The following is a 25,673-nucleotide window of genomic DNA, read 5'->3' as shown; positions in this document are numbered from 1 at the left end:
TTGGTGCACTTGTAAGGGTGTATGTGTGTATTATGCCGTGTTTTGAAAACTAAAACAAAACGCTTCAGAACTTGAGAAAGGACTGGAAATGAGAGCAAAATCTGATTCCTTGAAATTTAAAGTTAGGAACCAAATTAGTCTTAGAAAAACTCCCAGAAGTGAAAATGGGCAGAGGTTGTGAGGGTTTTTGAGCACTGTCCTAAAGCAAGTTCCACATAACTCTAGTTCGGGAAATTCAGTCCACACACACAAAATGAGAGACTTAGGGTCAGGCAGCATTCCAAGCACCATGAACTTGATATTCCTTGTCTAAAGTTAATTTGCTTTCTTTACGGTGGGACAACTCAGACCCCCTAACTTGCTACTGTGATCTGAATGTCTAAAAGGGGGAACAGGCTCTGCAATGCTCCTCAGAGTTATAAGTTCCTGGTATATCAGCCCCAGTGAATGTGCTGCCTCGGATTTGCTCAGCCTTGCCTCCCTCCAGGCCCTCGACTTCTTGCTCATGGAGATCCTGGATGCTACTGGGCCATGGTCATGAATTCATCCTCTACTGCTGGTGACTGACTTGGCCTTTCCTGGCACGAGTCTGGGCACCAGCCTGGCCCCCATTGTGTTCACTGAGGTGGAGACAGCAGCAGCTCCCCCACCCTTGTCCAACCCAACTGGACCATGGAGGCCCTGGCACCTCCCACCACTTCCAGACTCAACTGAAGTACCACAGAGTGTGGCAGGTGACCTTGCTCCCCCTGCAGCTGCGCCACCTGAAGTCAAGGTGGAATGAACAGTATGGGAGGCAGGAGACAGGAAGGAGCCAGCAGACACATTTCTTTCTTTTCTTCTCTCAGATGAAGGACTTTGAATCATGTTCTGTTCTTTATGGCCTGCTGGAAACATCTCACATGACTAAGCAGCCAGCCCAGTCTTTGGTGAAGCTGTGGCCAGCTCAGTCACGCAATGCCTTGTACTTGCTTCGCTCCTTGCCTGCCTCGCTTCCATTTTCCTTCCCTCTGTTGGCCTTGGGAGTGTACCTCGTAGGGTCTCAAAAAACAATACCTCAAAATGAAGGCCTCCCTGGGAAGCAAACATTTCTCTCTGACCTTCTCCTGCCCTCCTGTCTCTGCTTCCTTATTCTTCCCCAAGGCTAGCCGTAAAAACTACAATCCCTCTTCCCCAAAAACTTACCATAAAACCTAAAAATATTATTCTAATTTTCCCCTTTCTTTCTGTGTAAAACTAGCCATAGGAAATTATTTGACCTTTGTCTGATTGCAGGTCAGAAGACCCCCATCCAGAGAGAATCCTGCCCCATATGAGGAAGGAAGGAATGCTGCACAGAGAGACCAAAAAGAATCTCGACAGACAGGCCTCGCTGGGTTCCCCACTCAGTCCATCAGCATTAGATCAGGCTCTTTTATCCAATCGTATTTTTACACGCCGTCCATACTTTGTTGAACTGAAGCCTAAAAACGGACAGTTTCTCCTGTATCTTTGGGTCTTCATTCTGAAGGCTCCTGTATCTCATAAAACCACAGTCAAATAAATTTGTGTATTCGTGTGCCTTTTCTCCTATTAATCTGCCTTTTTTTTTTATTATTTATTTTTATTTTTTGAGATGGAGTTTCGCTCTTGTTGCCCAGGCTGGAGTGCAGTGGTGCAATCTTGGCTCACTGCAACCTCTGCCTCCTGAGTTCAAGCGATTCTCATGCCTCAGCCTCCCAAGTAGCTGGGATTACAGGCATGCGCCACCATGCCCAACTAATTTTGTATTTTTAATAGAGATAGGGCTTCACCATGTTGGCCAGGCTGGTCTGGAACTCCTGACCTCAGGTGATCCACCCTCTCGGCCGCCCAAAGTGCTGGGATTACAGGCATGAGCCACTGCACCTGCCCAGCCTTATTCTGCCTCGGGTTGATGATTTTCAGTGAACCTTCAGTGGGCACGGGGAAATCCCTATAACCTGCAACTAAAGCATTTAAAATTTGCCTCAGGATCTGTTTTCTGGAGAACCAGAGCAACAACACGTTGAACCTGTTCTTGAAGGACCAGCTCAGGGCTGGCTTTCCATGGAGTCCACATTGGGAAAGGGTGGTATCAAGAACTCCTTTACTGGGACCTAAGCCTAGCCCTGACATTGCCTCCTACTGGGGGTCCTTTTCATTCACACCCAACCCTCATCTCCAGGAAAAAAACCTGAATGAAACCCCGGCTCCTTTGAAGAACAGGAAGAGAGCATTGTGCATTTATTAAAACAACATATAACACAAACTCAGTTACCACCCCTTATGTCTGGGCTAGGCACTGAAATACAGCACATCGTCCCTGTGAGTGCTACCCCGTCCTCCCGCTCAGGAAAGGAAGTGGGCAGCTGTATCACCCTGGCTTCCTTCCCCTCTTTCTGACAATCGCAGGTCACCCAACGACCAGGCATTATTATACAAAAGTTCCTTTACAAAAAGCACCAAATTGGCATACATATACAAGTATATACAAAAATCACATTTTAAAAATGTACAAAATATTCCATTTTGCACCAGTGTAGAAAAGTGTCCTGTGTGATTGTTTCAAGCACATTTTCAATTCTGGTTCAGTGTCTGCTGGACGCAGCAGTGAGGGTCCTACCCTAGTCCCTGCTCTCTGAGCAGAGAGAAGACATTACCTCCCCATTGCCCCTCCAGGGGCCCCGACCCCTCCCACCTGGGCCTGTCACCAAGATCGCTGGGCCCCTCCCCACCCTCTCCAGTTTCTCTGCATCTGGGGGGTCTCTCATTCATCCAGCTCCTTACTGGTGTCCTGAAATGAAGAAAAAGACACAGAGGCACGTGGTGAGACAGGGACTCAGGAGGATCCAAGGCTTACCAAGCTATTGTTTATTCAAACAGGAGTTTGAATAAAACATCAAATTCCAATTCCTCCTGGTCTCTTCCTTTTAAAACCAAAATAGAATTTAGCTGCCCAAACATTATGGATTTTACATCAGCACAAAACTCCAAAAGTCTACCCTATAGTTTTCAACTGGATTGGAATTTAGTTTCAGTACCTGTGGTTTGAAAAATAACATTTGCAAGCATGTGCTTATTAGCAAACGTCCTTCCTATGCACCAGATACTGTGCTAAATGATTATCTTATTTACTCCCAACTACAACCTTTTGATGTCAGTACTGTTATGCCCCCATACACAGATGAGTAGCCCAAGACTCAGAGAAATTGTAAACTGCTGCAATTCAGAACCCAGGGTCCTAATCAAACTCTGCCAGGCTGGCAAACTCAGATGCCTACAAGGGGCTAGCAGAAAACATGAATGAGTGAAGCAAGCAGAATTGATGGTGGTGGGGCTGGGCAAACTGGCAAGGGCATGTCCCATTTTCTTTTCTTTTCTTTCTTTCTTTCTTTTTTTTTTTTTGAGACGGAGTTTCACTGTTTCACCCAGGCTGGAGTGAAGTGGTGTGATCTCGGCTCACTGCAAGCTCCGCCCCCCTGGGGTTCAAGTGATTCTCCTGCCTCAGGCTCCCAAGTAGCTGGGATTACAGGTGCCCATCACCATGCCTGGCTAATTTTTGTATTTTTAGTAGTGACGGGGTTTCACCATGTTGGCCAGGCTGGTGTCGAACTCCTGACCTCAGGTGATCCGCCCGGCTAGGCCTCCCAAAGTGCTAGGATTACAGGCGTGAGCCACCGCGCCAGCACGTCCCCTTTAAAGGGGAGAGCCACTGCCCAGAGCCAGCACTCTGGAACTACAGGGAAGTTCAAGTCCAGCATTGTTTGCTTTTTCTAAACTTTCACAAGAAGGTGAAAATGCAGATTCTTAGTTGAAATCTCCTTTTTCTTAACCCTTAAAAAAGAAACCTAATTTTAAAAATGTTAGCAATTAACTTTTTCTTTTTAAGAGACAGCGTAGTGTCCTTCTCTGGTGCCCAGGGGGGAGTGCAGTGGCGCAATCATAGCTCACTGCAGCCTCTACCTCCTGAGCTCAAGTGATCCTCCAGTCTCAGCCTTCTGAGTAGCTAGGACTACAGATATGTACCACCATGCCTGGCTAATTTTTATTTTTTTTTTGTAAAGATGAGGACTTGCTGTGTTGACCAGGCTGGTCCCAAACTCCAGGTCTCAAGTGATCCTCCCGCCTCAGCCTCCCAAAGTGCTGGGATTATAGGCATGTGCCACCACATCCAGCCAGTAATTTTTTTTTTTTTTTTTTTTTTGAGATGGAGTCTCATTCTTGTCACTCAGGCTAGAGTGCAGTAACACGATCTAGGCTCACTGCCACTTCCACCTCCCAGGTTCAAGCGATTCTCCTGCCTCGGCCTCCTGAGTAGCTGGGACTACAGGCTCCTGCCACCAAATTCGGCTAATTTTTTGTATTTTTAGTAGAGACAGGGTTTCACCATGTTGGCCAGGCTGGCCTTGGCCTCCCAAAGTGCTGGGATTATAGGCGTAAGCCACCGTGCCTGGCAAACAAGTAATTTTTTTTTTTTATTTAAACACAGTGCTGGCCAAACAAAGCTCCTCAATGGGCCCAGCCTAGCCCCCATCGTTTCCCTCTGCTGTGCCATATTGCTTTCCATTTAAGAAGATCATTTAGATGTGAAATGGGAGCATTTTATTATGAATCGTTTGGGGATTTTTTTCTTCTCTAAGGGTAAAGAAAACAGGACTTTACCCTCAATAGGTTTAAAGCATATGCTGGGAACAGGTCTCAGCGTCATTCCCAATGTCTAACACAGTGCTTTGCATATAGTAGGTACCTCGGGTTGTTGTGGAATGAGTGAAGGAATGAAGGAATGGAGGTAGATTAATTTCTTACCTTCCTCCTTCCCTTCTGTGGAGTCTTCCTCTTCCTGATCTTCTTCTTCAATGAATTCTTCCTCTTCCTCATCTGTGACAAAAAACACTTGTGTTAGGATGGGGCCAGTTCCTTGAAGAGTTACTTGAAGAAGAACCAGGCAAGAGAAAGCACCGTCTAAACCCCTTCCTGTGCCCAGTTGGGTCAAACGGCCACACACAGATGGCAGTGGTCTGGGAGGTGATGGGCTTGCCAGACCCACGCTGCACAGAGGCCCTACTCCTGTAATCCCCCGTACTCCATCCCAGGGAGCCGGGCTCAAGACACTTCCTTGCTCCAGCAACAGCAGCTTCTATCACCCGCCCTGCCTGTGACCAGAGAGGGGGCTCTGAGGAAGCATACTCTGTGCTTCTGCACATCTCTCAGGTAGGCAGATAAACATCGCCTGGGGAGAAAAAATCCTCCTCGATCCTCAGGGATCAGAGTCCTTGTCTTGAAGGAAGCTACTCAGCCTATGAGATCTGCTTGTTCAGCAGCCTCTGTCCTATTTTCCTCATTCCTTAGCCTGTGGAGGGGAGGGGTGGACATGACGGGGAAGCACTTCTGGAGCCACTTCTGCTCCCTGAAGCTGAGCACCAGAGGGACAGTGACTGAGCTGCAACTCATGTCCCCACTTTTTCATCCTGAGATGTCACCGTCAAGCTTTAACAGGGAATATCTCCCTTCCCCGCTCCTCTCCCAAGCCACCTCCTTAATCTTTTGGGGCCCTGAAGGGGCCACCACAGAGTCAGAACATTTGTCAAGTGTATCTCCAGGCCAGGCTTGGTCGCTCGCGCTTGTAATCCTAGCACTTTGGGAGGCTGAGGCAGTCGGATCACCTGAGGTCAGGAGTTCAAGGCCAGCCTGGCCAACATAGTAAAACCCTGTCTCTACTAAAAATACGAAAAGTTAGCCGGGCGTGATGGTGTGCACCTGTAATTTTAGCTACTTGGGAGACTGAGGCAGGAGAATCGCTTGAACCCAGCAGGCGGAGGTTGCAGTGAGCCAAGATCATGCCATTGCACTCCAGCCTGGGCTACAAGAGCAAAATTCCCTCTCAAAAAAAAAAAAAAAAAAGGGCCAGGCACAGTAGCTCACGCCTCTAATCCCAGCACTTTGGGAGGCCGAGGCGGGCGGATCACGAGGTCAGGAGATCAAGACCATCCTGGCTAACATGGTGAAACTCCGTCTCTACTAAAAATATAGAAAATCAGCCGGGCGTGGTGGCGGGCGCCGGTAGTCCCAGCTACTAGGGAGGTTGAGGCAGGAGAATGGCGTGAACCCTGGAGGTGGAGCTTGCAGTGAGCCAAGATCATACCACTGCACTCCAGCGTGGGCGACAGAGCGAGACTCCATCTCAAAAAAAAAAAAAGAACAAATCTCCAAAATGACAACCAAAATTCCAGCCAAGTAACTGGGATCAGAATATAACCCAGGGAGTTCTGTTGTTTAATCATTATCACAATGACTACTCTTTATAGCAGTTGCTGAGTACTTACTATGTGCCAAGTAGTGTGCTAAGTGTTGAATCTGCACCATGTTATAAAATCCTCACAAGAGTTTCGCAAGCCAAATGGCCCTCAGTAGAATCTGCATGGGCTACTTGCTAGCTGTGTGGCCTTGAACAAGTGGCTTACCCTCTCTGAGCTTTAAGTTACCTCAACTACAAAATAGAAACAGTAACAGAATCTATCCCATAAAGTTGTGTTAAATGATAAAACTTACGTTAAGAGCTTAGTGCCTAGGACATACAGAATATTCAGTAACTGGTGACTGTTGGTACTCTCTTCATTTTACTTATGGAGAAACTGAGGCTCAGGGAGATGGAGACAGAGTTTCACTCGTGTTGCCCAGGCTGGAGTGCAATGGTGTGATCTTGGCTCACCACAACCTCTGACTCCCGGATTCAAGCGATTCTCCTGCCTCAGCCTCCCGAGTAGCTGGGATGACAGGCATGCGCCACCACGCCCAGATAATTTTGTACTTTTAGCAGAGACGAGGTTTCTCCGTGTTGGTCAGGCTGGTCTGGAACTCCCGACCTCAGGTGATCCACCTGCCTCGGGCTCCAAAGTGCTGGGATGACAGGTGTGAGCCACTGTGCCCGGTGGAGCCACTCTTGAATGTCTTAGCTTAGGGAAGCTGACAGTGGAGCAGGCAGCTCATCTACAGCAGTGGATGTCCCCAAGCCCGCTGGTATCTCTGCTTTGGGATGTATTTTGTCCTTACCTATGGGGTGTATCTGGAGCTCTGAAAACAGACTTAGCACCAGATACTGAAGGTTTGCAAGAGAGCGACACAGGAGGTGCCAAGAAGCTCTTCTCTTTCCCATGCCAGTCCATTTATAGTTCTTCCTTGTTCCTTTACCCTCCCCCTGTCCCCCAACCTCAGCTGGTCATTGGAGCACCATCTCTCAGACCAAGGCAACAGTCGGCAATGTAGGATCTGCCCTCTGTTTCTCTGTTGTGTTTTAGCTGTGTTTCCCTTTTAGCTGTGCGACCTTCAGCAAATTAACATTTTTGCTTCCATTCAGTTTCTTCATTTCCTTTATTATTTTCACCCCTATTATTGTTATGATTGCATTGTTACAATTATTATAGGCACTCTATGGAAGAGTAATTATAAACAGAAATGAAGACGATGTTGATAAATTAAGGTGCCTGAGTATCATAGGTGATAGCATTAAGAAGCCGAAGCTGGCAGGGCATGGTGGCTCACGCCTGTAATCCCAGCACTTTCAGAGGCCGAGGCTGGTGAATCACGAGGTCAGGAGATCAAGACCATCCTGGCTACGGTGAAACCCTGTCTCTACTAAAAATACAAAAAAAATTAGCTGGGTGAGGTGGCGGGCACCTGTAGTCCCAACTATTTGGGAGGCTGAGGCGGGAGAATGACGTACACTCGGGAGGCGGAGCTTGCAATAAGCCAAGACTGTGCCACTGTACTCCAGCCTGGGTGACAGAGCAAGACTCTGTCTTAAAAAAAAAAAAAAAAGAAGAAGAAGCTGAAGCTAAGACTACCTTTAGGCAATAACTAGTACATCTTTAGGACTCTACAGGACCTTTCTGCATCAATATCTGATTTTTTGCAATAGTACCACGAGTTGGTCATTATTAGAGGGCTCACTTTTAACCTGATTTTTTGAATTAGAAAATAAAACTCAGGCAGAAGGGGGGCTTGCCAAAGGTCACACAGATAATAAACAAATGGCAGGACCAGGATTTAAACTCAGGACTGTCTGATTCCAGAGGCCATATTATTTCTACTGCCCCAAGAGGCTTCCCTGCCATGGATCCATATGTAATTTATGAAGCAGGAATTCTGCACCAGGCACTGTGCTAGGCTCTGGGCTCATTAAGAAGGTGACTATACGATTTTTTTTTTTTTTTTTTGAGACGGATTCTGGCTGGCTCTGTTGCCCAGGCTGGAGTGCAGTGGCACGATCTTGGCTCACTGCAACCACTGCTTCCTGGATTCAACCGATTCTCCTTCCTCAGCTTCCCAAGTAGCTGGAATTACAGGCATGTTCCACCACGTCCGGCTAATTTTTGTATTTTTAGTAGAGACGAGGTTTCACTGTGTTGGTCAGGCTAGTCTCAAACTCCTGACCTCAAGTGATCCGCCCACCTTGGCCTCCCAAAGTGCTGGGATTACAGGAATGAGCCACCACAGCCGGCCAGAAGTTGGCTATATGAATTTGATTGATACCTGGGGATCTCTTTTAGTGTATCTGCCTCCCCATGGGGCTCAGTGGGAGGGATGCTGGTTTCCAGGGATCAGGCAGGCGAATAGACAAGTGGCACCACTACCACCTTTACCTGTTCCAAAGTCTATGGCTCTCAGGGCATCTGCTATGTGCTCTAAATTCAAAGTAAAGAAGTCCATGTTCTCAAAGCCCTGCTCTGTCTTCCCCAGCTGGCAGCCCTTGGAAGCTTCCACAATGCTGTGGGGGAGACAGAGAGAGAGGCAGGATGAGATCTCTGGGGCTCAGTGCAGGAAGGAAAGGGTACATGCCTTGCCCACACCCAGGGCTTCTACCCAGAGGTTCCCCTGGAGGGATAGAGTATTTCCTCTCCAATCTTAAGCACAATGAGTGGACCAAAAAGTCAGGGATGCAAAGGGTCAGGGAAGCCAGCCTAGAGTTAGACCCTCCCAGCAGACCTAATGCCCAGGACGAGGCTTCCTGGACCGATGTCCTGGTGTGAACTAGGGGCCTGGATCATAGCCTCTGGGGAGACACTGACCTTTTGATGAGTTGCTTGGCAGTCTGCAGGGGGAGAGAGAACAAAGGATTAGGACCATAGAAGAGGTAACCCGAGGAAATCAGCAAAACCATGACTGGACATTTGGTGCCATTCCCTAACACAGTTGTGACCTGCTTCCCACCCCAAACTGAGCAGAATTTGGAACTTTTCCCTCTGTCTGTGGTCTGTACAGATCTTGGTCATCACCCTAGGACCCATTGTCTTGACAGGAAGCTTGGATTCTAGGGGTATCAATCCAAAAACTCCTAAACCCTGAACTCCCCAATCCTAACCACCTTTTCATACCCAATGTCTAGCACAAAGCCTGGCCCACAGCAGAAGCCTAGAACATTTTTATTGAACTGAACTATGAAGTCTTATAACTGAGGCTTTTCTGTCCTCCCCAACAAGCTCTTTGAGGGCAGGGCTGTGTCTGGTTTATCTCCTTGTCTTCCACCTCAGTGCCTGGCCTACAGTAGGGGCTCAATTAATAGTCCGTAGATGGGACACTGTATTTTGCAGCTTACAAAGTCATTTCATAAATATCCTCTTATTTGATCATCATAAAGTCAGTAAGAGGAAGGTGGGGGGTGTTACATGCCCATTTGACAGATGAGGAAACTGAGGCTCACAGAGGTTTAAATGACTTTTCCAAGGGCCCATGGGTGGTCAGTGGAGAAGCATAACTGGAACCTTAGAGCTGTCGAGTTGAACTGACCCCACCCAGACCCTTCTAGTCCTGCTCACCAAGAGGAAGGTGGCTCCCCCAGGCTCGTCCAGGGACTGGATGGCCGTCTCCACCAGCTTTGTGGACTTGTCCAGCTGTTCCTGGTACTGCTGGATGAGGGCCTCGATGAAGCTGAGCTTTTCCTCCTGCTCCTGTGTGATCCGCTGCAGCAACTCACTTTTCTTCTCATCCAGGATGGCATACAGCATGTCAAATTTCTGGCTCAGCTCTTCCTTTACTTGGTGACTGTTCTCCTGAGGACGGAAGTCTTGCAGTCACATCCTGTAGGGTCCTTACTCCCTGTCCACTACACTCCTTTCCTGGTATAGTAGCAAGGAATCTAAAGCTAGAAGAGATCTCACCACATACATCCCCACACTACAGAAGATGAAACAAAGGCTTAACAAGAAGAAAACACTCATCTGGCCTCACAGCTACTTAGTACACCAGTGATATTTGGAGGCTGATGCCTTGAAAAACAGCTAGCCCCTTCTTCCAAAATAGAGGCTCTAGGGTCACATGACACAACATATTCTTCCTTGTTCCTGCACCCTCCCCCTATCCCCCAACCTCAGCTGGTCACTGGAGCGTCACTTCTCAGACCAATGGAACAGTCACCAATGTGGGATCTGCCCTCTCTTTCTCTTTTTTTTTTTTTTGAGATGGAGTCTTGCTCTGTCACCCAGGCTGGAGTGCAGTGGTGCGATCTTGGCCCACTGCAACCTCCACCTCCCAGGTTCAAGTGATTCTCCTGCCTCAGCCTTCTGAGTAGCTGGGATTACAGGTGCGCCACCATGCCCAGCTAATTTTTGTATTTTTTAGTAGAGATGGGGTTTCACCATGTTGGCCAGGATGGTCTCGATCTCCTGACCTCATGGTCCCCCCACCTTGGCCTCCCAAAATGCTGGGATTACAGGCATGAGCCACTGCGCCCAGCTCTCCGTTGCCTTTTAGCTGTGTTTCCCTTTTAGCTTTGTGACTTCCAGCAAATTAATGTATTTGCTTCCATTCAGTTTCCTGGGCCTCCCGTTTGTCTCAGATCACACTCTTCCCTCCCTTTCAAGACCAAGACTGGATTCAGGAAGCTCTGCATCATTTGGTCCTAGAAGAGGTGGAAAAACAGCTCGTTTCCTAGCACCCTCCTCAACTGATGCTCCCTTCTATGTTCTTTTCTGTAAAATGGGTGTGACAATAGCATCTCATCAGACCCAGGAGCCTCTCATGGGTGATCAGAATGTTCCCCTCCTTCCTACCCTTCGCCCGACTCTTGGTCCACTAGCAATTATGACGACCCCTTCCCCTCATCTTATCTCCAGGTCCCTACCCCAGGTGAACATGGAAAATCATGGAAGCTTTTTTCAGGGATAGAAAAGTTCCATTCTGCCCTCAATAGTCTCACTACTCAAAGTGTGGTCCGTGGACCCAGCAGCTTGGGCAAATCCTGGGAACTGGCTAGAAATGCAGCTCTTATGCCTCATTCCCAACTGACTGAATCAGAACCTGAATTTCAACATGATCCCAGGGTGATTTTCATGCACTTTAAAGTTTGGGAAGTGTTGGTCTATAGGAAAGAACTGTGCTCTGAAAACGATTTGTGCTGAATAAACACTGAGAACTATTGATGGGACACTCCCTGAGTTCAGGGACCATGTCTGTCTGGTTCATTCCTCCATCCCCCACATCTCGGGTGGGGCCGGACACACAGCTGTGCTTAAGAAGCATTTGTTGAGAGAGTGGGTGAATGGATTAGTCCCTCCCCTGCCATTCCTGCTTGACCCCCCAGGCTCCAGGCCCCAACCTTTAGCCACAACCCATGGGTGAGCCTTCCCCAGAGACCAGGCTGCCCTGGAAAGCTCCAAACCCCCAGGCAGAACTATTCTGTCCCCTCACCTTGGTCACTCGACAGGAGTCCTCCAGCTGAGTGATGATGGTCTGCACACGGTCATTCCCCGCCACCAGCATGGAGATACAGTTATTCAGTTCAATCTAGATGGGGGTGTGGGGGTCAGGAGAGGAGACATACAAATAGCCTCAAGGCCTACCCACCGGGGCATGGCAGCAACCTAGCTCCCTCCCTCCCCTCTGTGCTAGAAAGAGCCTCCAGCAGGGATCTGGCCCCTCTTTCGGGTACTGCTCAGCTTCAGAGCAGAGGATATTAGAAAGATACTGCATCCCTTATTTTACAGATGAGGCCAACAGCAGGCAAGTGGGCTGCCCAAAACACACAGCAAGGAACTGGCAGAGGAGGGGCTTGCTTCTAAGAAAGAAGGGGAAAAAAAAAGAAATAGAGTTGGAGACGTCTAGAAGACAGAGACCTAGAGAAGAGTGCGGAGTGGGGAAGAGAGAGTATGGAAAGGGGGTGGCTACTGCTGACTGCACGGACAGGGTGGCAGGCCCCCACAGGCCCAGGGCCCCAGCGAGAAGGCTCTAAGCTGCCTCCTGCTGCTGGGGAATGTGAAGTCTATGAGAAGAGGTGAGAGGCACAGAAAGAGGTGTCTGGGGGATGGAGAAGCCGTGGCCCGAGAGGACCCCAGTGGCCTGGCTGGGGCATCTGACCGCTCCCCTCTGGCCACAGCCAGGTGCTCTCGAGTGGCTCTAAGTATAACCATGAGCTCAGCTTCCTCCCCCAAGGAAGGCCAGGGCTGCTGTCCCTGTGGCCTGGGAAGTCCCTCCAGAGGGACTATTCCTGAAAGGCCGGATCAGCAGATCTACAGGGATCAAATCTGCCTCCTGAATCATCCTGCCCAGCAGGCCCAGGCTGGGGGTAAAAGTGGCTGGAGCCAGTACCTTTTGTCCCTGGAAGACACTCTGCAATGGGGCCACCTCGCAGGCCTTGTGGACCCCAAACACCTTGCACATGGAGCAGGTGGGCACCTCACACGTGAGACAGTAGATGTTGATTTTCTCATCTTCGTGCTCCTTGCACATGGGGTGACTGCCCTTCTGCAGCGGCCGACTGCAGTGGAGAACAGTCACAAGTCATGGGGGTCCTGTGTCCTGCATCCCCCTCCCCAGCTCCAATGCACCAGTCGCAGTTACTGGGGAGGTTGAGGCAGGCGGATTGCTCAGCCCAGGAGTTCAAGGCTGCAGTGCGTCTGTGAATCTCCAGATTTATGCCCTGGGCTCTCAGTGTTTGGTTGCCCTAAAATCTTTTCATCCTCTGGGGGTCAAGGACTTGGGAAGCCAATGACACCAAATCTGTCCCCACATCCTAAGATGGAGTTAGCCTGAGGCTCTGCCACTGCAAAGGACACAGAAAGGGCCATAGAATTCCAGAGAGTCAGACCTGGAGATGTTTTAGAGAAGAGGAAACTGGGCTCCAGAAAAGTGAATTGACTCGTGCAAGGTCACACAGCAAGTAAGGGCAGAGGAGGCTAGAGTTCAGTTGCTCTAATTATAGTCACCTTAGCTTTGGTTACTGCAGACTGGGCTCTGAGCTAAGAAATTTATACTGATGGCCTCATTTAATTCTATATTTAATCCACCAGACTGTAACCTCCATCAAGGTAGGGAAACTTGCTTGTTTTCTTCACCCCTGAGCCTACACTGTACAGTGCCTGGCATAGAGGAGGTGGTAATTAAACAAAGGTAGAAAGAATAAATCAATAAGGCTGGGCGCAGTAGCTCACGTCTGTAATCCCAGCACTTTGGGAGGCCGAGGTGGGAGGATCACCTGAAGTCAGGAGTTTGAGACCAGCCTGACCAATATGATGAAACCGTGTCTCTACTAAAAATACAAAAAATTAACTGGGCATGGCAGCATGCACCTGTAATACCAGCTGCTCGGGAGGCTGAGGCAGGAGAATCACTTGAACCCAGGAGGCAGAAGTTGCGGTGAGCCAAGATCACACCATTGCACTCCAGCCTGGGCAACAAGAGCAAAACTCTGTCTCAAAGAAAAGAAAAGAAAGAATAAATCAATAACTAGCATAGGAGTCAATAATATTCACCATCTTGAATTTCTTAAGATTCTCCATACAGAAAATTTTTTTAAAAAAAGAATATTCACCACAGAGTCAGTCAAACCCTCTCTTTCTCTTAGCTTCATCACTTTCTAGCTGTGTGGCCTTGGATAAACCTCCGACACTCTCTGAGTCATGAGTTTGCCCCTGAGGCTCAGAGAAGGAGCAGTGTGTATACCCCATGTCATGGTGACTGGTGAGTGGGTAGCCCAGGGCTGTCCAACAGCCCAGCACAAGCCTAACTTCTAGTCTAGAGATTCTTCCAAGGGCCCAAGTGTCTTCCTTTACTTTCTCCTGTAACATATATGCTTAGAACTACCTTTCTTTCTTGAGACCTTCCAACCTGTTATTGGTGCTTCTCTTGGGACATCAGTCATTTCCTAACCTAGATTCATTGGGGTTTGGGGGGGGATTTTGTTGTTGTTGTTTTCTTTTGATTTTTTGCCCAGGCTGGAGTGCAGTGTTATGATCTCAGCTCACTGAAACCTCCGCCTCCCGGATTCAAGCAATTCTCACACCTCAGCCTTCTGAATAGCTGAGATTACAGACGTGCACCACCATGCCCAGCTAATTTTTGTATTTTTTGTAAAGATGGGGTTTTACCATGTTGGCCAGGCTAGTCTCGAACTCCTGGCCTCACATGATCCTTCCACCTTAGCCTCCCAAAGTGCTGGGATTACAGGCATGATCCCCTGCACCCAGTTTTTTTTTTTTTTTTTCCTTTTCTTTTCTTTTCTTTTTTTTTTTGAGACAGGGTCTCACCATATTGTCCAGGCTGGAGCGCAGCAGCAATTCACAGACACACTGCAGCCTTGAACTCCTGGGCTGAGCAATCCTCCTGCCTCAGCCTCCCCAGTAGCTGCAACTGGTGCATATCACCATGCCTGGTGTAGATTCAATTTTTTTAGTCTTCTGTCTCCAGCTAGACTATACACTCATTGAGAGCCAACACTACCTTCGATTCCCAGCCCCGAACAGAACAGGCATCTTGCAAATGTCAAATGGTGACTGTCCCCATCAGTGTCAATGCCTCACCTCCAAACAGCCTTACATGACTGATCGCACACTGGGCTCTACTGTCCTCTTAAGTTCTTAAATAAACCCCTTTCCAGGCTTGTCTTTTTGCATCTTTTACCCCAGGGTCCTTATGCTGGCAGGGGTCTGCCATTGCCACCTGCCTCCATCCCCTTATAAAGGGATGGCAGGGAATGCAGAGGTGAGGCAAGAGCCTGAGGGTCTGGTTCCTCCCAGATGCCCACCCTCTCAAGCTTCGACTTTGGCATCGGGGTTCATATCCAGATTGTTCTTCCACATTCATTTTTGTGATTCTGGACAAGTGATTTCACTCTCTTGCCTGGGATTCCTCCCAGAGCTACTGCAATCATGGTAGAAATTGTCTGTAATGAATGTGGAGTGCCTGGCACAGAGTAGACCCTCAATAGAGGGCAGCTGTCGTTGCCATTCAACTATGCAGAAAGGCCTCAAAGGTTCACACACAACATGCTCTTCATAGGTCGGCACTGGGTGGGCTAACATTGGTGTGGAATTGATTTTATTATTCCTTATGATAAACAATATGTTTGCATTTTGTAGTGTTGCGCTCCAGCAACATGAGAAGCAATCTAGCACAGTAATTAAGAATATTCACTGGCCGGCCGGGCATGGTGGCCCACGCCTGTAATGCCAGCACTTTGGGAGGCCAAGGCGGGTGGATCACCTGAGGTCAGAAGTTCAAGACCAGCCTGGCCAATGTGGTGAAATCCTGTCTCTACAAAAAATACAAAAATTAACTGGGTATGGTGGTGCATGTCTGTAATCCCAGTACTTTGGGAGGCCAAGGCGGGCAGATCACCTGAGGTCAAGAGTTTGAGACCAGCCTGGCCAACGTGGTGAAACCCTGTCTCTACTAAAAAACAAAACTTAGCTGGGCACGTTGTCACATGCCTGTAGTCCCTGCTACACAGGAAGCTGAGGCAGGGGAATCGCTTGACCCCAGGAGGCAGAGATTGCAGTGAGCCAAGATCGCACCCTGCTCTCTAGCCTAGGTGACAGAGCAAGACTCTGCCTCAAAAAAAAAAGAAAATTCCCACACCCTCTCTTTCTTAGCTCTACCACTTGCTAGCTGTGTGGTCTTGGACAAATCCCTTGTCCTCTCTGAGCTTCAATTTCCTCATGGTAAAATGGAGACGGGAATGCCTTTCCGGGTTACTATAAGAAATAGATAGGGAAAATGCCTGAAAGTACTTCATACAGCGCCTGCACACAGTAGGTACCCAATAAATAGTTGATACATTAATCATTTTCCATTAATATCTTATTTCACAGCCACAATAACAGATCTTACTGTTTCTGTTTGCAGACAGAGGAAATGAAACTCTAAAGGCTTACCCAAGATGGTACAGTACATCAGTCACAGAGGCTGCCTAGCAAGCACAGTTCCCCAGGCCAGGGTTTTTTCACCTGAGATCTGGTCTGTCACCTTCCCTTGGACTGGGCAGTGCTTGCAGGCAGATGCTTGGTGAAGGTTTTAGACCTTAAAGGCTGTGAGGTCAGCACTCCTGGAGTCTTACCAGGATGTCCTGGTTTGTAAAGATCTTTCCTGTAGCTGTATCTCTCCCAAATTTTTGTGGGGGAGGGTGTGTGTGTGTGTGTGTGTTTAAATGGAGTCTCACTCTGTCACCCAGGCTGGAGTGTAGTGGCACGATCTCTGCTCACTGCAACCTCTGTCTCCCTGGTTCAAGCAATTCTCCTGCCTCAGCCTCCTAAGTAGCTGGGATAACAGGCATGCGCCACCACGACCGGCTAATTTTTGTATTTTTAGTAGAGATGGGATTTCACCATGTTGGCCAGGCTGGTCTCCAACTCCTGACCTCAAGTGATCCACCCACCCTGGCCTCCCAAAGTGCTGGGGTTACAGGTATGAGCCACTGCGCCTGGCCTCCCAGTTTTTTTGTCTGTTTGTTTGAGGCATAGTCTCACTCTGTCACCCAGGCTGGAGTGCAGTCGCATGATCATGGCTGTGCAACCTTGACCTCCCTGGCTCAACAATTCTCCTGAAGAGCTGGGACTGCAGGCATGCCCCACCACGCCACGCCCAGCTAGTTTTTAACCTTTGTAGAAACAGGGTCTCCCTATGTTGCCCTGACTGGTCTTGAACTCCTGACCTCAAACAATCATCCCACCTTGGCCTCCCAGAGTGTTGGGATTACGAGTGTGAGCCACCACACCTGGCCCTCTCTCCCCAGTTTAAGGCTAACCCTGCACAACCTCCACCAGTCACACATTCTGCCTCTGAATGAGCTGCTATTTTATTAGCAGGGAGACTCAGAGCTAGATCAACTGGGCCAGCTCCCAGCTCTTTCACTTTCCAGCTGGAAAACCTTAGCTAATTGACTTCACCTCTTGGGCCTCAGTTTCCTCACCTGTGAAATGAGGATAATAAAGTCATGCCTGATTCATAGAGTTATTGGAAGGTACTAAGATGAAGCATTCCCAGTGCCTGACAGTTCCTCGTGGCACACAGGAAAGTAGCTGTTGCTGTCCTTATAGACAACCTGGCTGTTTCTCACTGGGCGTTTTCTCTGCTGACTGGAGCCACTTAGCTGGCCCCAGGGCCTTTCTCTCCCTCTCACATCTCATCTTTCCCCCAGTCTCTGTCTTGGTATCGCCTGGAAGGGCAGCCTAATGTCTGGACCCCTTCCCATCCGCTGAGTGATCCTGAGCGCCGAGTTGGGGTGTATGGATCTCCAATCCTGTCTTTGAACTGGCTCGTGTAGCTAGTCCAGCTAGAGGCCTGGATCCTGAGCAGATGAAGGAGGGGGAAAGAGCTTGGGGGAGCTGGGCACAGCATGGCTGAGGAGGAGGATGGGCCCCCAGCAGGCATGAGAACCGACCTGGAGCACTCCTGTTTGTAGATGTCAATGATGTTCTCCACCAGCAGGTTCCTCTGCAGGCCGTACACTCCGTGACGATCCATGATCACCTCGTGGCGGCAGGTGGGGCAGCGGAAACGGCCTCCAGACATGGATACCGAGCTGCCCCGGCCGGTCCAGTAGGGATTTGCAGCCTGCAGGTGGCAAAGGTCAAGGTGAGGCCTGGGCTCCCTCCTCAGCCCTTCCCCTTTCTAATCTCCTTTTATCCTTTCCTCTGCCTGCCCCAAACACCCCAGTCAAACCTAATGACCTGGAGCTCCGCAGGCTGCGATGAGAACCAGTCCTCACACACAGAGCACCTGAGACGCAGCTAAGCAATCGTCAGGATGGGGAGGCAGGAGACCTGGGTTCAAGTCATGTTTATTCTCTGAGTGATTTTGGGCAAGCAACCTTATCTCTCTAAGCCTCAGTCTGCCCACTTATGAAATGGGTATTACAATGAGAGCAAGCTCCTAAGGCTGCTACTTTAAAGATAATATCGTGAAAGAACATTTTGTAAAGTGTGCCTGGGGAACCTCGCATCCTGCCTCCCAGCCAGGACACCTACCCCCTTCTTTTCTTGGGGATTTGGAGCCCCTTCTGTCCCCATATTGTAGGGAACAGCCTTGAAAGGGAAGATGCCTCTACTGCCCACTGCCTCCCCGACACCCTCCTCCCAAAGCTCTGGGCCTCTTGCCACCAGGACCTGGCTCCAGCCCCAGGGGTCTGGTTTCTCTCTCCTGTCCCTGCCTTCCCCACTTATCACTTGAGGCATTTGACTCTTGATTGGAGAGTCAACAGCAGTGCTCAGGGCAGGGGTGGGGGAGCTGTGGGCAGGGTGGGGAGGGGAAACACCGTCATGGAGAAGAACTGCAACAGCCAGAGCTGCCTCCCATCCCCTCTCAGCCCTGTCTAGAGGCCTCTGCAGGGGTTCACTTCCAAGGGAAAAGAGCCTGTCCCAGTTGGAAGGCTAAGGGAGAAGAAGGGCTTCATTCGGGAAGCCAAGTAGCCACCTGGGACCCCCGGATGAGGCTGCACCCGGCACTGACCTGGAAGATGTCATTGGCACACTTCCGGCACAGGTTGTGCTGGCACGGCAAGATGACCACTGGCTTGGTAAACATCTCCAGGCAGATAGGGCAGATCAGCTGCTTCTCCAGGTTCTCCATGGGGTTCCCATCCTGGATCAGGCTTGACTTATAATCCATTCTGTGGGCAGGAGTGAGAGCCGCGCCTAGCTGCCTCCTCTACTGACTTTGCTCTAAGTAGACCGGGGGAGTCTTGCCTTTGTCACGAAACACCAGGTCGGATCCTGTTGGCTTCCTTCTCCTGGTGCCCGAATTCTGTCTTGGTCTGAGGCCCCTCTGATATTTATAGCTAGATCTTGGTCACATGAGCCCCAGGAGGGGACCAGCTGAGCATTCCGATGCCAAGCGGCTGGTGGGGCTTGAGTTTCCTCCAGGCCTGAAAGACTGGCCCTCTCGAATCACATGCAGGGATGAGCAATCGCTGTTCTTCTGGGACGGGGGTCATAAACAAGAACAGCCTGTTCAGAGGCAGGCTTAGGGGAAGACTGGGTACCCAGAGCTTCCTCCAGAAATTGGTCTCCCCCCGGCACCAGGCTAGCGGGTCAGGGATAGGACCCAGCAAGTGAGCCACTGGGATTCAAAGGGTTAATAGCCAATGCTATGATGAAAATGTCGAACATTTTTCTGAGTACTGGTGTACATCAGGTAACTAATATACATCACAACGTGACAGATGGATGAGTGATTTGTTTCCCTGCCCTGAGAAACTCACAGCCCAGGAAGGGAGATAGAAAGGATCGTGCAGTGGTGCGATCTCTGCTCACTACAACCTCTGCCTCCCAGGTTGAAGCCTCCTGACCCCAACCCCCTCCCAGCCCCGCTCAACCCCTCACTGACCTAAATCAATTCCATCCCCTCTTCTGGAGTCCTGGGCAGCTCCTAGACGGAAGGGTCAGGCAGCCCCTCTCTCTGAGCTCATCCCTCTGCCTCAGACCTCAGCACAGCATTTTGCTGGAAACAGTGGAGACCCCCTCCCCAGCCAGCCCATCCTCCATCCCTTGGCCACTTATTTCACTCAGTGCTGAAAGGCCTCCCTTGAAATGCAGTCCAGTACCCTCATCTTATAGATTTTGAAATGGGACTAGAGAAGAAAAGGATTATATTCAAAATCAGTTAGAAAGTAAGTGACAGCCGGGTGTGGCATCTCACACTTGTAATCCCAGCACTTTGGGAGGCTGAAGCAGGTGGATCACGAGGTCAGCAGTTCGAGACTAGCCTGGCCAACATGGTGAAACCCCATCTCTACTAAAAATACAAAACTTAGCTGGGTGTGGTGGTGCGAGCCTGTAATTTCAGCTACTTGGGAGGCTGAAGCAGGAGAATCACTTGAACCCGAGAGGCAGAGATTGCAGTGAGCTGAGATCACGCCACTGCACTCCAGCCTGGGCGACAAGAGAGAAACTCCATCTCAAAACAAAACAAAACCAAAAAAAAAAAAGAAGAAAATAAGTGGCAAAGCCAGATATTTTATTCATTCATCAGACATTTTTCTGAGTACTAGTGTACATCAGGCAACTAGTATACATCACAACATGACAAATGGATGAGTGATCTGTTTCCCTGCCACAAGAAACTCACAGCCCAGGAAGGCAGATAGAAAGGAAAAACCTGCCGGGTGCGGTGGCTCACGCCTATAATCCCAGCACTTTGGGAGGCCGAAGTGGGCAGTCGGATTGCCTGAGGTCAGGAGTTTGAGACCAGCCTGGCCAACATGGTGAAACCCCGTCTCTACTAAAAATACAAAAATTAGCTGGGTGTGATGGCACACGCCTGTAATCCCAGCTACTTGGTAGGCTGAGGCAGGAGAATTGTTTGAACCCAGGAAGTGGAGGTTACAGTGAGCCGAGATCGCGCCACTGCACTCCAACCTGGTGACAGAGTGAGACTCTGTCTCAAAAAAAAGAAAAGAAAGGAAAAGCCCTCATGCGGTGCCACAAAGCCCTGCCTGGACACTTAGAAGGCTTCCCTCAGCTCTGCACACATTTTAACTTTTCTCCATATTTCTTAGGACATCTTCCACATTGGCAGGTAGAAGTCATTAGAGCAGTTCCAGTGGCTGTTTTTGTTTTGTTTTGTTTTTTCGAGACGGAGTTTCACTCTGTTGCCCATGCTGGAGTGCAGTCGTGTCATCTCAGCTCACTGCAACCTCCGCTTCCCAGGTTGAAGCGAGTCTCCTGACTCAGCCTCCTAAGTAGCTGGGACTACAGGCGTATGTCACCACACCCGACTAATTTTTGTATTTTTAATAGAGACGGGTTTTCACCATGTTAGCCAGGCCGGTCTCCAACTCCTGACCTCAGGCAATCCGACTGCCTCGACCTCCCAAAGTGCTGGGATTACAGGTGTGAGCCGCTGTGCCTGGCCTCCAGTAGCTGTTTTTAAGGTAGCGTCTAATGAAAGGACCGTGGGGTCATCCGGTCCAAGGCGATGAGGCAGAGATATGGAGCAATGGTATCAGGTCCCAAAATAAGTCTAAGAGGCCGTGGAATACTCAGGAGAGGTATGAAGGATTTCAAGAAAGAGGAATGACGGGAAAAATGAGACAAGACATAGAGCGGAGAAGCAAACCTTGGAAGAGAGGAAATGGGAGAAGAAGAAGAGGAACAAGTTACAGAAAAAGGACGAGGCCTTAAAAACAAAGGGCTGGAGGATTTTGAGGAGAGAGTTGCCCCCCAAAATTTTGCTGAGCACTTAGGTTTTGCTGAGCACTTACTATGTGCTATGCATTGTGCTAAATGCTTTGTATGCTTTATTTCATTTCACCATCTCAACAGCCAATAACAAAAGACCCATAATATCCCCACTCCACAAGTGAGGAAACTCAGGCACACAGGTAAAATAACTTGTATGAGGTCACACAGAGAGCACGAGGTGGCTCTAGGACATGAACCCAGATATGCTTGACTTAGGAACCCAAGCTCCTAATGTAGACTCCACTGAACTGTGTTTGGGTCAAGTCAACACTGTCAGGTCAGCCAAGGTTTGGAAGAGGATGAGGACTGAAAAAAGGCCACCTCTTCTTCCTTGCTCATGGGACCTCATTTTAGTTAAGGCATTGGGTAGCATTGTGCTCTAGGAAGATGGACCTCTCCACTGCCACAGGAGATGAGTTACAAACGGTTTAAGCCTATCATACAACCCCATTCTCTTTTGCCTAATGATGCAGTTATGGCCAATGAGACCCAAGGATATGTCTGTTGGCTAAAGATAAAGGATCTCCTCCATGATAAAAATGAATGTGCAAGAATAAAGTTTCATCTTTACCTTTGAATGGGGTTGTGAGAGGGTAGAGCCGCTATCTTGCAACCACAAGGGGACAAGGCTGAGCATGATGTCAACACCCTGAGGATGGCATAGAGGAACCACAGGAGGTACCTGGGTTAAAGATGCCATCATTGTGTTGCCAATTTATCCAACCCTAGAGCTGCCTGTCTCTTGACTACTTAAGACGTGAGATATCAAATGCCATTATTGTGTAATTACTCTGTTACTTGAAGCAGTAAGCACCTCATAAACATGCATGATTCCAGCTCCCATATGCTGATGATTCTCCACTCTCTAATTCCAGTTCAGACTTCTCTCTCCCCTAAGCTAAAGATTTGTTGGAGATTTCTACTGGGATGTTCTAATAGTATCTCAGATTCATCATACTCCAACCAGAACACACCATCTTCCCCGATACCTAGCTCCTCCTTCCATTTTTCTTGTCTCACGTCTTAGTGAACAGCATTACCATCCACCCATTTGCACCAACCAGGAAGTTGAGAGTCACCTTGGGGTTCCCTCTTCTTCTCATCACATGCCTAGTTAATCTCTGTGTCAGGCATGGTCCATCTTTGCATCTCATTTGCCATATTACCATCATCTGCTTGTGAGTCTGACTCTCCCTCTGGACTTTGAAGACGTTGAGGGCAAAGATGGTCTCTATTCATCTCTGTACCCCCAATGCCTAGCACATAGTAGGCACTCAACAAATGTTTCTTGACTGGGTGCGGTAGCTCACACCTATAATCCCAGCACTTTGGGAGGCTAAGGTGGAAGGATCATTTGAGCCCAGGAGTTAGTGTGAGACCAGCTTGGGCAACATAGTGAGATCCTATCTCTACAAGAAATAAAAAAATTAGCTAGGTGTAGTGTTGCCCATCTGTAGTCCCAACTACTCAGGAGACTGAGATGGGAGGATTTCTTGAGACTGGGTGGTTGAGGCTGCAGCAAGCTGTGATCACACCACTCCACTCCAGCCTGGGTGACAGAGTGAGACCCTGTCTCAAAAAAAAAAAGTTTATTAAATGAGTGGACAAGTGAATGAGTGGGTTAAATATAAAGAAGCAGCTGCATCACTGTCAGACTTGGAGAAGGTTCAGATATTCGAGCAAGTTTTTTTTGTTTTGTTTTGTTTTTTTGAGACAGAGTCTTAACTCTGTCACCAGGCTGGAGCTCAGTGGCACAATCTTGGCTCACTGCAACCTCCACCTCCCAGGTTCAAGCCATTCTCCTGCCTCAGCTTCCCCAGTAGCTGGGATTACAGGCGCCTACCACCACACCCAGCTAATTTTTGTATTTTTGGTAGAGATGGGGTTTCACCATGTTGGCCAGGATGGTCTCGATCTCCTGACCTTGTGAACCGCCCCCCTCAGCCTCCCAAAGTGTTGGGATTACAGGCGTGAGCCACTGAGCCCAGCAATTTTTTTTTGGCTGAGATGGTGCAGCCAATGGAAAAAAAGTACTGGAAATGGGGTTTTGGGGAGATGGAGTAAATTCTAAAGCCTTGAGAAGGAGAAGGATGCTCCAACCTTTAAGCTGGAAGGATAGAAAGAGAGGAATGGATGGAGGTGTTGGGAGTTGGAGAGAAAGGTGTTTATATTTGATGACCTTGATCAAGAGAGCATTGAGGTCAACTTCTGAGGCTAAGGCATCAGTGGTGGAAAAGATGTGGACCAGCCAGTGTGGAACACGAGAGGAAGTGCCCTGGAGAGAGAGATGGAAGGACTGTCTAAGAGCAGAAGAGCCTCGCTGATGTTTTCCAGTACTGACGTGTCATTTGCGAGGAGCCATTCACATGGCCCTATTGACTTTCTCCAGCCGCACTTGGCAGTCCAGGTGCAGATGCCAAACAAATGGACAGTGGGATCAACTCCAGCCGGGGCGCTGGCAAGGCCAGTGCTGCTGAAAGTCAAGGGGTGAGGAAGGGAAATTCCCACGTGGGCTGTGCTGGGCATCAAAACATGTCATTTAATCCTTACCACAGTCCTGCAGGGGAGGTTTTATGATCTTCGGGTTTTTTCCCAGGAGGAAATGAGGCTCAGAGAGTTAATTGGCTTGGCCGGAGTCACACAGCCACAAGTGGCAGAGCCGAGCTGGGGTTCATATCCACGGTAGCCTGATTCTTCAACCTGTGCACCCCTCACTGGAGGATTTACTGAGCGCTTATTATGTTCAGGCATTGTGCTAAGTCCTTTCCATCCTCCCATTCAGTCCTCCACATGACTTGGTACAGCAGGGATCGTAATTTTCCCTGTTTTGCAGGTGAGCTTCAGAGGCTCAGTGAGGATAAGTCACACAGCCAAAGTCCCCCACCAGTGAGTAGCAGAGTCAGCATCAGAATCAGGAAGTTATAAACCAGCATCATTACAGTTATGAGAACATACCATAAGACTATAGTACCAGCAGATGAAGAGACAATTATGGAACATTAGTGGTGTGTCCAGACCTAGAGCTCTTAACCACTACATTTACTGCCTCCCTCTCTGCAAGTCACTTCGTTTCTTTTTTTTACTCCTTATGAATGACAGTTTCAAACACACAAACTAGAGAGAACAATATAATAAGCTCATGTAATCAAACCTAGCTTAACTTGTTCATCATTGCCCCAATATTCCCACACACTTCTTTTATCTTTTCTTTATTTCTTGAGACAGAGTTTCACTCTTGTTGCCCAAGCTGGAGTGCAATGGTGCGATCTCGGCTCACTGCAATCTCTGCCTTCCAGGTTCAAGCAATTCTCCTGCCTCAGCTTCCCGAGTAGCAGGGATTACAGGCACATGCCACAATACCCGGCTAATTTTTGTATTTTTAGTAGAGACAGGGTTTCACCATGTTGGCCAGGCTGGTCTCGAATTCGTGACCTCAAGTGATCAGCCCACCTCAGCCTCCCAAAGTACTAGGATTACAGGCGTGAGCTAGTGCGCCTGGCCCACACTTCTTTTTTCTACATTTTTCTTTCTTTTTTTTTTTGAGACAGAGTCTCACTCTGTTGTCCAGCCTGGAGTGCAGTGGTGTGATCTTGGCTCACTGCAACCTCTGCCTCCCAGGTTCAGGTGATTCTCCTGCCTCAGCCTCCTGAGTAGCTGAGATTACAGGCGCTCACCACCACGCCCGGCTTTTACTTTTAGTAGAGATGAGGTTTCACCATGTTAGCCAGGCTTGTCTTGACTCTTGACCTCAGGTGATCCGCCCACCTCAAGCTCCCAAAGTGCTGGGATTACAGGCGTGAACCACCACACCCAGCCTTTTCTTTTCTTTTTGAGAAGGAGTCTCACTCTGTTGCCCAGGCTGGCTGGAGTGCAGTGGTGCAATCTTGGCTTACTGCAACCTCCCCTCCTGGGTTCAAGCAATTCTCTGCCTCAGCCTCCCATGCCAGGCCTTTTCTAAAATATTTTAAAGAAAATGTTAGACATCAAGTCATTTCACCCATAAATACTCCAATATGCATTTCTAATAGATAAGGATTTTTGTTACATAATCACCATGCCATTATGCTAACAAACAATACTTTTTTATTTTTTATTTTTTTTGAGACAGGGTCTCACTCCGTCACTCAGGCTGAGACCTCTGTTGTTTTTGTCTCATGGATCTCTTTTAAACTGTAACAACTGTCATCCCTCTCTTTCTTCTGTGCCATTGATTTGTCAGAGAATTAT

General features: G+C 48.9%; 1 protein-coding gene across 15 annotated transcripts in view; it reads right to left on the bottom strand.

The window, feature by feature from the left end:
- Positions 1-1,968: 1,968 nt before the first annotated feature.
- TRIM63 (tripartite motif containing 63) overlaps positions 1,969-25,673 on the bottom strand; it is a 64,311-nt gene continuing 40,606 nt past the window's right edge. For 12 of the 15 annotated variants that reach the window (XM_073007671.1, XM_073007673.1, XM_073007670.1 and 9 more), the window contains 9 exons: positions 18,715-25,400; positions 17,648-17,820; positions 12,580-12,748; positions 11,683-11,778; positions 9,813-10,046; positions 9,066-9,088; positions 8,640-8,764; positions 4,807-4,878; positions 1,969-2,794 (listed from right to left, as the gene is read on the bottom strand). In XM_073007671.1, the coding sequence (XP_072863772.1) occupies positions 2,784-2,794; positions 4,807-4,878; positions 8,640-8,764; positions 9,066-9,088; positions 9,813-10,046; positions 11,683-11,778; positions 12,580-12,748; positions 17,648-17,820; positions 18,715-18,873 (1,062 nt within the window). In that variant the 5' untranslated portion in view covers positions 18,874-25,400 and the 3' untranslated portion in view covers positions 1,969-2,783. The remainder of the gene's footprint in view (positions 2,795-4,806; positions 4,879-8,639; positions 8,765-9,065; positions 9,089-9,812; positions 10,047-11,682; positions 11,779-12,579; positions 12,749-17,647; positions 17,821-18,714; positions 25,401-25,673) is intronic. The other 3 variants (XM_073007667.1, XM_038009175.2, XM_038009093.2) reach the window with 3 other exon arrangements.

Source organism: Chlorocebus sabaeus, chromosome 20 (genome assembly GCF_047675955.1).
Source record: "Chlorocebus sabaeus isolate Y175 chromosome 20, mChlSab1.0.hap1, whole genome shotgun sequence".
NCBI classification, from domain to species: domain Eukaryota; kingdom Metazoa; phylum Chordata; class Mammalia; order Primates; family Cercopithecidae; genus Chlorocebus; species Chlorocebus sabaeus.
This window is presented reverse-complemented; position numbering and strand designations above follow the sequence as displayed.